General features: G+C 38.6%; 1 protein-coding gene across 2 annotated transcripts in view; it reads right to left on the reverse strand.

Annotated features, from left to right (window-relative positions):
- The window catches only part of UQCC1 (ubiquinol-cytochrome c reductase complex assembly factor 1), a 90,927-nt gene that overhangs the window by 72,681 nt on the left and 3,528 nt on the right, over window positions 1–14,718 (reverse strand). For both annotated transcript variants that reach the window (XM_024743203.1, XM_024743202.1), the window contains exon 2: window positions 6,378–6,482. In XM_024743203.1, the coding sequence (XP_024598971.1) occupies window positions 6,378–6,482 (105 nt within the window). The remainder of the gene's footprint in view (window positions 1–6,377; window positions 6,483–14,718) is intronic.

Consider the following 14,718-nt stretch of genomic DNA (forward strand, 5'->3'; position numbering starts at 1 on the left):
GAGTGAAGCAGGTCATAAAGAGAAAAACAAATATCATATATTAATGCATATATGTGGAATCTAGAAAACTGGTATAGATGATCTTATCTGCAAAACAGAAATAGACAGATGTAGAGAACAAACGTATGGACACCAAGTTTCTACTATATGGCAAAGTGAATCAGCTATACATGTACATATATCCCCTCATTTTGGGATTTCCTTCCCATTTAGATCACCACAGAGCACTAAGTAGAGTTCCCTGAGCTACACAGTAAGTTCTCATTAGTTATCTATTTTATACATAGTATCAATAGTGTATATATGTCAGTCCCAATCTCCCAGTTCACCCCACCCCCCTTCCCCCTTGGTGTCCATACGTTTGTTCTCTACGTCTGTGTCTCTATTTGTTTTGCAAATAAGATCATCTACACCATTTTTCTAGATTCCACATACATGCGTTAATATATGATGTTTGCTTTTCTCTTTCTTACTTCACTCCATATGACAGTCTCTAGGTTCATCCACGTCTCTACAAATGACCCAAATTTGTTCCTTTTTATGGCTAATATGCCGTTGTATATATATACCACATCTTCTTTATGCATTCCTCTGTTGATGGACATTTAGGTTGCTTCCATATCTTGGCTATTGTAAATAGTGCTGCAATGAACAGTGGGGTACATGTGTCTTTTTGAATTATGGTTTTCTCTGCATATATGCCCAGTAGTGGGATTGCCGGGTCATACAGTAGTTCTATTTTTAGTTTTTTACGGAACCTCCATACTGTTCTCCATAGTGGCTGTATCAATTTACATTCCCACCAACAGTACAAGAAGGTTCCCTTGGGCTTCCCTGGTGGTGCAGTGGTTAAGAATCCGCCTGCCAATGCAGGTGACATGGGTTCAAGCCTTGGTCCGGGAAGATCCTGAATGCCACGAAGCAACTAAGCCCGTGTGCCACAACTAGTGAGCCTGCACTCTAGAGTCCACAAGCCACAACCACTGAGCCCACATGCCATAACTACTGAAGCCTGTGCTCCTAGAGTCCATGCTCCGCAACGAGAAGCCACTGCAATGAGAAGCCCGCGTGCCGCAACAAAGAGTAGCCCCCGCTCGCCACAACTAGAGAAAAACCCGTGCGCAGCAATGAAGACCCAACACAGCCGAAAATAAATAAATAAATTTATTTTTTTTTAAAAAAGACATATTAAGATTTTGCTTTTATTTTTTGCTTCCTAAAAGGTTCTAAAAATGAAAAGACCTCCCTGATAGAGAGAGGGAGAGGGGGAGAGAGAGAGAGGGAAAGAGACAGAAAGAGAGAAAGAGAGAAAGAAAGAGAAAGAGAAGGAAGGAAGGAAGGAAAGAAAGAAAAGAAAAGAAAAAGAAAGAAAGAAAAGAAAGGAAGGAAAGAAGAAAGAAAGAAAGGGAAAGAAAAAAGAAAGAAAGAAAAAGGGAAAGGAAAAGAGAAAGGAAAGGAAAGGAAAAAGGAGGGCAGGACTCAAGCAATTCTTCAACACTATATGTATCTGGTCCTTTCAGCAAAGCTATAAGCTCCACCAGGAGACAGTCTATCTTATACTTCTTTTATTTTCTGTCCCATTGCTCAACACCATTCTGGGCATGGAGTAGGCACTCAATAAAAACTAGGTGGGGTTTTTTTTTTTCCAAATAGAAGGACAATCTGGAGAAGGTCCAGAAAAGAACCACAGGAATGATCAAAGAGATGAATAAAAGGTCCTAGTGGAAAGGTTAAAATAAATTGAAGCTGTTTAGCTTGGAGAAAAAGCAACTGAAGAACTAAGGAGTAACTTAGAATAACAACACTTGAGCTGAAAGGAATCTCAGAGATCTTCTAAGTCCAACCTTTTCCTTTCACAGATGAGGAAACTAACACACAGGGAGAGGGTGCAACTTGCTTAAGGTAGTTTTAGGATTAAAAAAAAAAAATTTTTTTAAGTTTCAATTTACAAGGTGAGGAGAACATTTACCCAAGTAGCATGAACATAAATAGCAACAAAAATAGCAGTTACAAGTTACTGAAGATCTCCCATATGCCCAGCACCTGTACGCTTGCTGTTTTACTTATGTTATCTCACAAGAACCTCGAAAAGTTGATACTATTTTTTCCCATTTTAGAAATAAGAACACTAAGGCTCAAAGAAGTAAAGTTCATTAAGGGGTAAAACATGTATTCAGAGCTATCTTCTTTGCCCTATATCTAACTGATTTCAAAAACGTGCGTAGAGTTCAACAACACTGGCTCATGTACACTTAGCACCCAGATCTTAATTTCTAAATATTCCAAATATCATTCTCCAATAAAAGGAACCAGGGCTCCCGGGGGGAAACTGTTAACTCTAGGGCTAGAGCAAAGAACCTGAAACATCTTGTGGTGCCAAGAAACAAGGAAGTGTTCAAAAAATGAAGGCACGTAGAAAGGAACTTGAAGGAGTTCTCAACAGCCAAACATGGAACAATTTGATCAACAAAATAATGAGAATAATGTATTATAATTCACAGAATAAATATCCATTAGCTCATACTGATACAAACAAAACAATCGAATAAATAAATAAATGGAGAGAAAGTGACAGCTCTTCCTTACAGTAGAATTCCAATCAAGAAATGTAGTAGGAAATGATGGAATTCAAAAATGACCATCAAACAAACACCATAGTAATGACTGTCGCAGTCAAGAACCATAAATAGAATTACCACATGATACCACAATCCCACTTCAGGGTATATATCCAAAAAAATTCAAAGCAGGATCTTGGAGAGATGCTTGCACACTTATGTTCACTGCAGCATTATTCACAATAGCCAAGATATGGCAGTAACCCAAATGCCCACTGACAGAAGACTGGATAAAGAAACTGTGGCATAGATATATAGATATAGATATAGATAGATAGATTAGATGGAATATTATACAGCCTTAAAAAAGAAAGAAATCCTGCTCCCACCCCTCATCCCTGGGTGCCCACAGACCCAACAATAAACCCTTATAAGACATTTTACACAAACATTTACAAGTTGTTGTAATAAATTATTCAGCTAAGGCTGCTTCATCTTTTGTAGTTTCGGGGCCTTTTCTTAATCCTTTAAGATGAACATCACTGATTGATCCTTTCAGTCACTATCTTCTAAGATCTTGGAAGTTTTGGAACATTTTTATATTTATGCAAAAAAAGGAACAAAATAGTTGAAATAAAAGTTTTTATCAAAACTCCACCTCCTGGGGCTTCCCTAGTGGCACAGTCGTTAAGAATCCGCCTGCCGATGCAGGGGACACGGGTTCGATCCCTGGTCTGGGAAGATCCCACATGCTGCGGAGCAACTAAGCCTGTGAGCTGCAACTACTGAGCCCGGGCTCTAGAGCCTGCGAGCCACAACAAGAGAAGCCACCAAAATGAGAAGCCCGTGCACCACAAAGACCCAATGCAGCCAGAAAAACCAAAAAAACCCCCACAACATTGTAAATCAACTATATTTCAATAAAAATTATTTTAAAAACTTCAAAAAAAGAAAGTATGATGAGAAACAGGATATTTGCATAATCTCAAAGTATCTTCTCACAAGACACCTACTAATTACAAAGGAGAAAATAGTACTTTATAGTAGAGGAAGCTGACAGACACCAATTTAATAACCAAGTCATCAAAGTTAACATCACCAGTAATAACTGGCATCATGTATCCCCTGATGTGACCCACTGAGAAGGAAACAATATCACTTTTGCCAAAAATGCATAGCCTCAATCTAATTTTAAGAAAATATTAGATGAACCCCAATTGAGAGACCAAAAAAAGGACATTAATGGGGAAAAAAAGTAAAATTGGAATAAGGTGTATAGATTAGTTAATAGTATCACATCAATGTTCACTTCCTGGTTTCAATAATTGCTATAAGATGCTAACATTAGAGGAAGCTAGGTGAAGGGTATAAGGGAACACTACCATTTTTATAACTTTTCTGTAAGTTTAAATTATTTCAAAAATTTTTAAAAACTTTCTTTTTTTTTGAGGTACGCGGGCCTCTCACTGTTGTGGCCTCTCCTGTTGCAGAGCACAGGCTCTGGACGCGCAGGCTCAGTGGCCATGGTTCACGGGCCCAGCCGCTCCGCGGCATGTGGGATCTTCCTGGACCGGGGCACGAACCTGTGTCCCCTGCATCGGCAGGCGGACTCTCAACCACTGCGCCACCAGGGAAGCCCTAAAAAAAACTTTTTAAGTAGACTCATCAAAGTATGACAGAACTTCAAGAGGTTACTTAGAAAAGACAGATTAGAGTCCAATGTCCCTAGTCTTTTGAAAATGATAATAGGATTATAGCATTGGACATTACCTTAAGAGATCATCTGATACTACCACTCATCCAATGGAGGATACTTTTATGTCAAGCCCCTAACATAGCCTTCCAATCATTGCTTGAATACTTCCAGTAAAAGTAAATTTACTTTATTAAAATACAGCCAACACATCTCATTACACCACAATTCTAGTTCACACAAAGTTCTTCCTCATTCTAAGCCAAATCTGCCTCCCTGTCAGATATGTACCTAAGGATGTCATTCTGAAGCAGAGTTTTCCAACCAGGAGAACTCAAAGATGGGAAGATGTACCAGTGAGGTAACGTCAATATGACAAAATGTCCAGTTTATTTATAATCTTGTCAGCATGAGATAAACAATTTTAAGTTATTTACATGGATGCTTCTCTATAATGCCATCCCAGAGCCTAATATAGTATCTGGTATATATTAGGTACCCAATAAACATTTATTGATTCAAAGAATGAGGCACAACTCAGAGATTGATATAATGAGTTCCTCCTTCCACCATCTCTGCACACATTATTTACAAATGATTTAGAACTATAGGATAAATTCTACTAAAATTTTCCAGTGCACAGAAATAAAAATAGAACCTAGCCCAACTCTGAAAAGAAATAGCTACATGACTACCCAAAGTAGATGCCTCTTTTGCACAAGCATATTCTTCATTCATTCAACATACATTTAGTGCCTTCTCTGTGCCAGACTTAGTGAGAAGCCCAAGAAATACAGGTAAAAATAAGACGTCCTCAGAAGGGCAAGGCTTATACACCAGCTGGAGGGAATTACTCTATATTTTACTAAAGTATTTTAATATATTTTATTTATTTAAATTATATAATATATAATTATATACATCAAAAATAATTTTTCATTGCATTAAATATGAAAAAGAAAGTGAATGGCTATAAAAGGAATTTATATAAATTGGTAATGAAAATAAATTCCCAGTAGATAAACAGAGAAATGCTGTAAATATGTAATTTTTACAAATCAGAATATAACTGATAAACAGAAAAATGTTTAACCCTGATAAAGAAATGCAAAGCAAAACAAGGTAACATTTTCTACCCAATTAGTTTAAATTTTTTTAAAACACCCAATTTAGGGGAGGTAAGGATGAAAAACTAGTTATATAAACTTGCTGGTGGCAGTATAAATTAAAACAACTTTTTGGAGAGGAAAACTGCTTATACCCTTTGACCTAGGGTACACCCTCCTAGAAGTTCATCTTTAATAAATAATTAAAAATAAGAAATACTATATAACAATAAAATGGTAATCACATTAAAGTCTACAAAAAATCTGTAGATAATTTTAATATAAACAAAGGTTAAATAAATAACATGTAGCCATTTAAAAAATTAATTATGAAATCTATCTAACAACGTGAATAATGTCTGCTCTAATAAGTGAAAAAGCACCAGAACATAAAATTCTGTGGGTATTTGTTAAGGTACCGAGGGAAAAAATTAGTACACACATACATACTTAAGGACTGGAAAAGAACCAGCAGATGTTTTCAGGTTTGAAGTCATGGGTGATTTTTATTTCCTTTATTACTAAATTATTTGTACAATTAACAAAAATCAGGAGAAAAAACTCTCAAGGAGGGTCCAAAGTAAACTACTTTATAAAGAATCATGTGATCAGTGGTAAACTAAGGCCTGAAATAATTGTTCCTTGGATTTTTATGTTCATAAAAAGGAAAAAAATGAAGAAACATTTCTTACCCCAAATAAAAGCGGCACAAAGTGGCTACAAAAAGAAAACTGAAGAAAAGTTAACTCTGAGATGAATATCTGGAAACACTCCCAACAGTAAAAATCATCAGACTGTAGCATGGTATCCTAGGCTAAGTTCCACTGCTGGGGTATTTAGAAGCAACGCCCTAGACACCATACAGTAGGAATCAGTCCTGAGCTGGCACCACAGAGACCCAGAAGTGGTCTCATGAGGTTTTTCCATCACACAATTTGGTTGGCTAATCTATAAATACATGACATTTGCACATAAACACTAAGGTTTTTTCATACCAAGCAAAGGAATAACAAATCTTACCTGGGAAGTACCAGACAGAGCCCTGCCCCACTGTCCCTGTGTATGAGACACAAGTAGCAATCGGCTGCATACTGGAACCCACTGGGAGATGCTAATCCGGTTCCTCTAGAGAAAGAAAAAAACAGTTTGTCAGGAATCTATATCAGACTCCATGTGTAGAAGGCAAAGAGCGTACCTAAGTCTAGAAATCCTGCCAGAACAGGGCACATGAAAGGAGAATTTCCAAAACAGGACTAGGACCAAGCCTCCCCATGCTCATCTCTCCAAGGATAAAATGTACCCCTGCCTACCACGGACTAGACGAATTCTGGTAATAGCTGACCCAAACTGGAGGACATGAGCTCCCTCTCAGGAAAGTAACAAAATAAACCTACTTCAGGCATTTTACAGTTAGCTTATCATTTAAATAAGAGTTTGCAATTCCTTTTCATAAACACTGATTTATAAGCTCTTCATAAAATCCCTTTACAGTGAACAGTGCCAGGATTACCATTAACCCCAAAAGGATGAAGAAACTAAGGCTGAAATTTTTATTTTTATTTTTTATTTTTTTTGCGGTATGCGGGCCTCTCACTGTTGTGGCCTCTCCCATTGCGGAGCACAGGCTCCAGACGCACAGGCTCAGCGGCCATGGCTCACGGGCCCAGCCACTCTGCGGCATGTGGGATCTTCCCAGACCGGGGCACGAACCCGTGTCCCCTGCATCGGCAGGCGGACTCTCAACCACTGCGCCACCAGGGAAGCCCCATGGGCTGAAATTTTTAGGGTGGGAAAACACACTTGGGCAATTTGATTTCCAAGACAAAGGGAGATTAAGTGGCTGTTAGAGCTATGACTGAGGTCCAATTTTTCTCTCTGGCATTAATTGACCTCAAAAAGGTCTCTGGACTAAAGTGAAAGGTTAGGCTGGAGAAAGGAGAAGCTCTACCTTGCTAAATGAGAAGCCTGCTTTACTTTATGAAGCTGAAATACAACCCACTGTATAAATGGCATCCACGTACACAGCACTGGAAATCTCTATTCTAGAAACCAACTTTGGGAGATCGAAGGGTTTCTTTCACTTGGCCTGTAGACTTTATAGAGCCATAATGAGGACTGGATATACCAAACTGTCTGAAAACACTTTGCCAACCATCAACTACAATAGTAGGAGTCAAAGATCCGGATCCTAGTTTAAACTCAGCTACTTTAATATAATCTTTAGAAGTAATTACACCTTTATGATACTCAGTTTCCTCTTAACAAATATTAGTAATACTTATAAGCACTTACTATGTGCCAGGTATTTTTCAGGTACTTTACATATATGAACTCATTTAAACCTCATAATCACCACCCAATGACTTAGGTATTTTGTTATTATCCCACGTATATGGATAAAGAAATGCAAGTATGGATAAGTAACTTCCCAAGGTCACATGGTTAATAAATAGCGGGGTTAAGATTTGAATCCAGAAAGCCCAACTCCTGGATCCATGCTCATTTATGGGATGAAAGGGTAGAGGAAATATCCCCAAAGTCCCTTCTAGCTCTACCACTCTATGACCTAGTCTTGAACCAATTAAAATACAGCATAATACTATGGGAAGAGTCCTGTACTTGGAATCAGAAAGTACTGATTTGACTCTTGGCTCCCCTATCAGTGAGCTATGAGCCTTTGTTGCCTCTTCCATAAAATAAATAAAAATCCCTACCTCTCAGGATTTTAAGGGAAAAAAATGTCCTTTGCAGTATGTCCAACTCAATAAATATTAAGTTGAATCTGAATCTCCATTTCCTCATGACTAGGCAGGAAGGGCCAGGGGTAAGGGGGAGAAAGGTATTAGAATTTTAAACCTAGAGATGCTTTCTAAAGTTGTGTAACTGTTTCTAATAGGCTACTCACAGCAACTTATGTTTCAAATTAAAAGTAAAGCTTAAAAATAGGATTTTATTTCAGCTGAGGTTTGACCTGTTGGGATTGTTTTCAAATGAGATACAATTACTGGCTTCTTGTTTACTAACAGCTGACACATTTACCAGATCATTCCATGTCAGATGTTCCTTTCCTAAAAATGTAAATACGTGCTAAGATGAAACTTCAGCAGATTCAGGCCCAAAGCGGAGTGGGGGTGGGGGGTGGGGGTAAGGTAAGAGGACATTACAAGTAGGAACAATGCAAACTTTTGGAAGATTTTCTGAAGAATTTCATCCTATTTTTTCCAATGTCAAAAATTTTCTCTGTAACATTTGACTCTACTTGGTCTCATGCCAATACTTTAAATCACTTCTTATTAGAAGAAAGTAGTAATCAGCTGCTGTTTTCTTTCCTTCTCCAATCCTACAACAATAATTCTTTGTCGAAATCCTTAATTGAAACTGAGGTGTAGCAGAAAGGGTATCTGAATCGCAAGCCTACCATTAAATAGCTGTGTGACCCTGAACTAGTTACTCAAAACTCTGGACCTCCATTTTCCCTTACCTAAAAGTGGGAATAATAAAAGCTACCTCACAGGAGCATCCCAAGGACCACCTGTAAAAGCACTTCAATAACAGTAAAACACACACACAAAGGCTTCACTATTGCTATTAACAACTGTTAGTGAATTATGTTAAGTAAACTCCTCTTTCCCCAGCAAACTGTCACAGCAGCAAGAACCATTTTCTTAAAATATTGCTTTGAACCTGGAATTCCCTTTCTCAAAAGCTTGCAGTGCCTCCAAGTGTCTCTGTAGTCAAACTTAAACACCTGATCTTTACCAACTGGACTCCGACCCATCAATATACTTACATACTCTGCCTTGCATTCTCCACTCAGCAGTTCCAAAACCTGACTCATACTCTCTGGTTTGAGAATTACTGCTCCTCTCCACACAAGCTAATCCCCTTGGAGTTCCTCTGGGACTCTCTTCTTCTCTCCTACCCAAAGCATGAGCTCATTTGCTTCAACCTAGACTCCAGGTTCTGGTTCTACTGATTCTACTAAGTCCTTTTTCCTTTCCACCTCTCCCAATACTTCATTTATAAATATATATCAGTAAATCTGTGGAAGTACTTAACATCCTCTTATAGGTACTAATACATTAGGTCTATAACAATTAGCAAACCTCAGTTCTCCCAAGTTCAGAAAAAAATCCAGTGGTTAAAATCATTGCTTTAGGGCTTCCCTGGTGGCGCAGTGGTTGAGAGTCCGCCTGCCGATGCAGGGGACATGGGTTCATGCCCCGGTCTGGGAAGATCCCACATGCCGCAGTACGGCTAGGCCCATGAGCCATGGCCGCTGAGCCTGCGCGTCCGGAGCCTGTGCTCCACAACGGGAAAGGCCACAACAGTGAGAGGCCCGCATACCGCAAAACAAAACAAAACAAAACAAAAAACATTGCTTTAACTTAGGATAGTATAAACACCATTACTCAGTGGGAACTGGTTTTATTGTCCTTTTGCCTCATCAACACTTCAACCAAAATTTTAAAGATAAGTTTTATGTTTGTATTTCCTGTGCATATTGTGATTTGCAGGTGATTTTACATCGTATTTGAAAATATTCTCACAGATCAGCTCTTTTTGTGACTACACTTTAATCAGTCCACTGACCAGACTCTTTCTTCATGTGGTTTTTAAGATACATAGTATTTTCCTTTGCTCACCCATGAGCTGGAAAAGGCTTTACAGGTAGTCAATTCTCCTATTCCCCATAGTTATGTTTTACAAAGTGACCACAAACACTAAGTTAGCAAACACTGAACCATTGCTCCTAGGGGAAAAATACAGGGTTAGGTTTCTGCAAGCCTCTGGTCACAATATTTTCATCAACCAAACAATACATGAACTTGTTTTGTGTGTTTCTGTTTAAAGACACCTTATTTAATATGTTGTTGATTCATTAACACTGAACTCAGAGCCAATAGCACTAACTTGCTCCTGAACAAAACTCATCTATAACACACAAATTTTCTCCACAAGAAACATCACAGCCTTTTTGCACTTAGCAGCACTAGACAGCACTTCAGCACTACACCTGGGGGCCATTTTAAACAGGGAAATCACCAACAAAAGCACAAAAATGCAAAAAACATGACACTAAATTGACCATGAGAAGGATACTTGTTTACAGCATAATAGCTAAAACAAGAAGTCAGAGTATCACCTCAGCCAGGAATATGCATGTTGCAGTTCAAATTTTTCACCCCTCTGCACATGTCCACAAATGACTGCAAAAGCACCACAAGTATTGATTCAGGTTACAAATAAAGTTTAGCAAGTATGTGAATTCACAAATACAGGAAGGATTTGAGCAAATTAGTAAATATATTAAGGATGAGGGATCAGGTTTCTATCAGAGAAAGGAGTTAACAAATATGAAAAGGCAAAAGGACAGAATAAACCCTGTGCTATTGGGGTGGATTTAGAGTAACTGGTGTAAGTTTTTAATATACAGAGATAAAGAAATCAACATATGTGTGTTTATGTATATGTATACACATACATATACTTCCTACTCCTGTACTGATAGGGCCTGGAAGCAATGACACCCCAGTTGCAATGACAACACGTAGCATCCAAACTTGGTTTCTAAATAGTAGTATTCACTGAAAGGAACTAGTCTTCTCTGGAGAAAAGTTGACTCCTGAATGGGGTTGAAGCTCCTCAAACCTTATTCACAAAGGTCTGGAATTATTTGATCTGTCTAGCGGTTCCTTGGAAGACTCCATCTGTCTTGAAACTCCTCCAGTATGATAAACATTTTCCCCAGGAACGTTAGTGGAAAACAAATAGAGGCAATTGTTTAACTTTGTGGCTGCCTGAGGCAGTGGCTAATACTTGGGGAAAACAATAGGCTAATCAAAAAGTTTAAAAGGAAAATCAGAGGAATGAGACATGCATAGGGACCTTGCAAAGCTCTGACATATTCCTGGGAACTTGAAGGCCATGCAGATGCACAGGTTTGTGCACATGTCCAGAACAGGAAAGACCTGAGACTGCTCTAAGCTCTCATCTCTGGTTGACCTTGAGGTGCTTCGCAAGCAGGAAGTGAAGGTTAAGGCAGAACTGTCAAATGACTGGCAGAAGGATGAAGCCATGCTCCAAAATGCACACAGAGCCCCTCAACAAATACTAAGAGACTCATTGGTTCCAGGCATTTAAGGAAATCTCCATCCAATCATTACTTGACCACTAAGCTAACTGGGCAGAGACCACATGACAAAGAATACAGACTTTACAGAATTAATTCAGAAAAGTCACTCAACAGAAAAATAACAACAAACTCTGGGAAAAGAAAGTCCTGATTTCCAGAGGTGCCACATTATATTATTTAAAATGTTTAGTTTTCAACAAAAACTTGTGAAACATGTAAAACAACAAGAAAAGCATGGTCAATACAAGGGAAAATTTAAAAATCAGTAGAAACTGTCCCTGAGGAAGCCCAGACATTAGACAAACCAGACAAAGACTTTGAACCAGCTATTTAAAAATTTTAAGATCTAAAGGAAACCATGACTAAAGAACTAAAGCAAAGTATGAGAATGGTATCTCACCAAATAAACAATATCAATAAAGAAAGAAATTTTACAAAAAGCCAAACAAAAATTCTGGAGTTGAAAAGAACAATAAGGGACTTCTCTGGTGGTGCAGTGGATAGGACTCTGCACTCCCAATGCAGGGGGCCTGGGTTTGATCCTTGGTCAGAGAACTAGATCCCACATGCATGCTGCAAGTAAGAGTACACATGCCACAAATGAGGAGCCCGCAGGCCACAACTAAGGAGCAGGCAAGCCACAACTAAGGAGCCTGTGAGCTGCAACTAAGGAGCCCATCTGCCACAACTAAGACCTGGTGCAAGCAAATAAATAAATAATTTTTTTTTTTAATTTTTTTAAAAAGAACAATAAATAAAATTCACATTTCACTAGAGAAGTTTAACAGCAGATTTGAGCAAAAGAAAGAATCAGTGACCGTGAAGATAGATCAATTGAGATTATCCAGCCCAATGAACAGAAAGAAAAAAAAAAATGAAGAAAATTTAATGGAGTCTCAGAGACCTACCAGCAAACGTATCTACACCATCAAACATACCAACATATGTATAATGGAAGTCTCAGACGGAGAAGAGAGAAATAAGGAACAGAAAAAATATGTGAAAAAATACTTGCAGATGGGACTTCCCTGGGGGCGCAGTGGTTGAGAATCCGCCTGCCAATGCAGGGAACATGGGTTCGATCCCTGGTCTGGGAAGCTCCCACATCCCACATGCCACAGAGCAACTAAGCCCATGTGCCACAACTACTGAGCCCACATGCCACAACTACTGAAGCCCACATGCCTAGAGCCCATGCTCTGCAACAAGAGAAACCACCACAATGAGAAGCCCACACACCGCAACAAAGAGTAGCCCCTGCTTGCTGCAACTAGAGAAAAGCCTGTGCGCAGCAACGTAGACCCAATGCAGCCAAAAATAAATTAATTAATTAAATTTTTAAAAAGACTTTAAAAATGGTCCACATCAAAAAAAATCTTAAAAAAAAAACTACAATGAGATTATCCTCTCACACCCATTCGGATGGCCACTATAAAAAAAAAAAAGAAAGAAAGAAAATAAGTGTTGGAGAAGATGTGGAGAAATTGAAACCCTTGTGCTTGGCTGGTAGAAATGTAAAATGGTGCAGCTGCTATGGAAAACAGAATGGTGATTGCTCAAAAAATTAAACATAGAATTACAATATGATCCAACAATTCTACTTCTGAGCACATACCCAAAAGAAGTAACAACAGGGACTAGAACAAATATTTGTACACCCATGTTCATGGCAGCACTATTTGGCAATAGCCAAAAGGTGGAAGCAACCAAAGTGCCCATCAACAGATGAATGGATAAATGAAATGTAGTATATGCATACAACAGAATATTATTCAGCCTTAAAAAAAGGAAATTCTGTCATGCTACAACATGGATGAACTTTCAGGACATTATGTTAAGTGAAATAAGCCAGATACAAAAGAACAAACACTGTATGATTCCACTTATATGAGGTACCTAGAGTAGTCAAAATCATAAAGACAGAAGGAATGGTGGTTGCCCAGGGCTGGGTAGAGTGGGGCATAGGGATTTATCTTTTAATAGGTACAGAGTTTCAGTTTTTGAAGATGAAAAGAGTTCTTTGGATGATGGTGGTGATGGCAGCACAACAATGTGAATGTACTTAATACCACTGGACTGTACACTTAAAATTGGTTGAAATGGTAAATTATGTTATGCGTATTCTACTACAATTTTTTTTTAAATCCAGTGTGGCTTTCTGCAATTTATACTACTATCAAAGAAAAGTAAAAATTATTACCAATGTCAAAACAGCTAAAAAAACCATAAAAAAGCCCCAGCGCACTGCTCAAATGTCCAGTTCCTCTGCTAGATCTACTCGGCAATAGCAGTGTTTCAGTTTACTCCTCCTTCCCAAACCCATCCTTGGAGAAGGGTAAAAACTGGTCAAAAAGACAGAAAGAGGAAAAAGTAAGGGGAGACTAATGAGAATGTTTCAGGAATCCTACTTCTCGGTGGTTCAATTTTCTTGTCTGCAAAATGGGGGAATAATAGTGCCTACCTTTTCAAAGGGCTGTCGTAAGGATTTAGCAAGTTCACACATATAAAGTATTTAAGAGTGCTTACCACATGGTAAGTGCCCTATAAATGTTCCCTATCAATATTATTGCTCGAGAAATCTCAACATTTTTGTTTCAACTACAACTTATATTTCAGCTCCCTCTCCTGAACACCAAATATCCAGCTGCAAAAACAAAAGCCAACAACAACAAAAAAACACCAAACAAACAGAAAAACCCCAAAAACTCCAGCTAGATTTTCTCAGTGAAGAACACTGCTATTAACTCAGTCATCCTAGGCTGACCTGGGACAAGCTGTTAGAGTCTTCCCTCTTCCTCATCCTTAACATCTAATCTCTCATCAAGCTCTGTAGACAATCTCCTCAATACCTCTTGCAACCATCCCTTCTTCTTTAATCACACTGTCCATCTCCCACTTAGTACAGGCCTTCATCACTTCTTCCAGGATTACTTTAGTTTCTGACTGGCCTTGGGGACTCTAATCTCAGCCCTCTCTGACTGACCCATCTGTTACATCCACCCTTGTTACAGGGATCTATTAAAACAAAAATCTATGTTTTTTGTTTACTATGTGGATTGGACTTTTTTTTTTTTTACTTTTTTATACTTTCAAATTAAAAATTTTTAATTTCAATTTAAAAATGAGAGAAGGGGGCCTTCCCTGGTGGCGCAGTGGTCGAGAGTCCGCCTGCCGATGCAGGGGACACGGGTTCGTGCCCCGGTCCGGGAAGATCCCATATGCCGC

Source organism: Neophocaena asiaeorientalis, unplaced genomic scaffold, assembly GCF_003031525.2.
Source record: "Neophocaena asiaeorientalis asiaeorientalis breed wild unplaced genomic scaffold, Neophocaena_asiaeorientalis_V1.1 scaffold82, whole genome shotgun sequence".
Taxonomy (NCBI): Eukaryota; Metazoa; Chordata; class Mammalia; order Artiodactyla; family Phocoenidae; genus Neophocaena; species Neophocaena asiaeorientalis.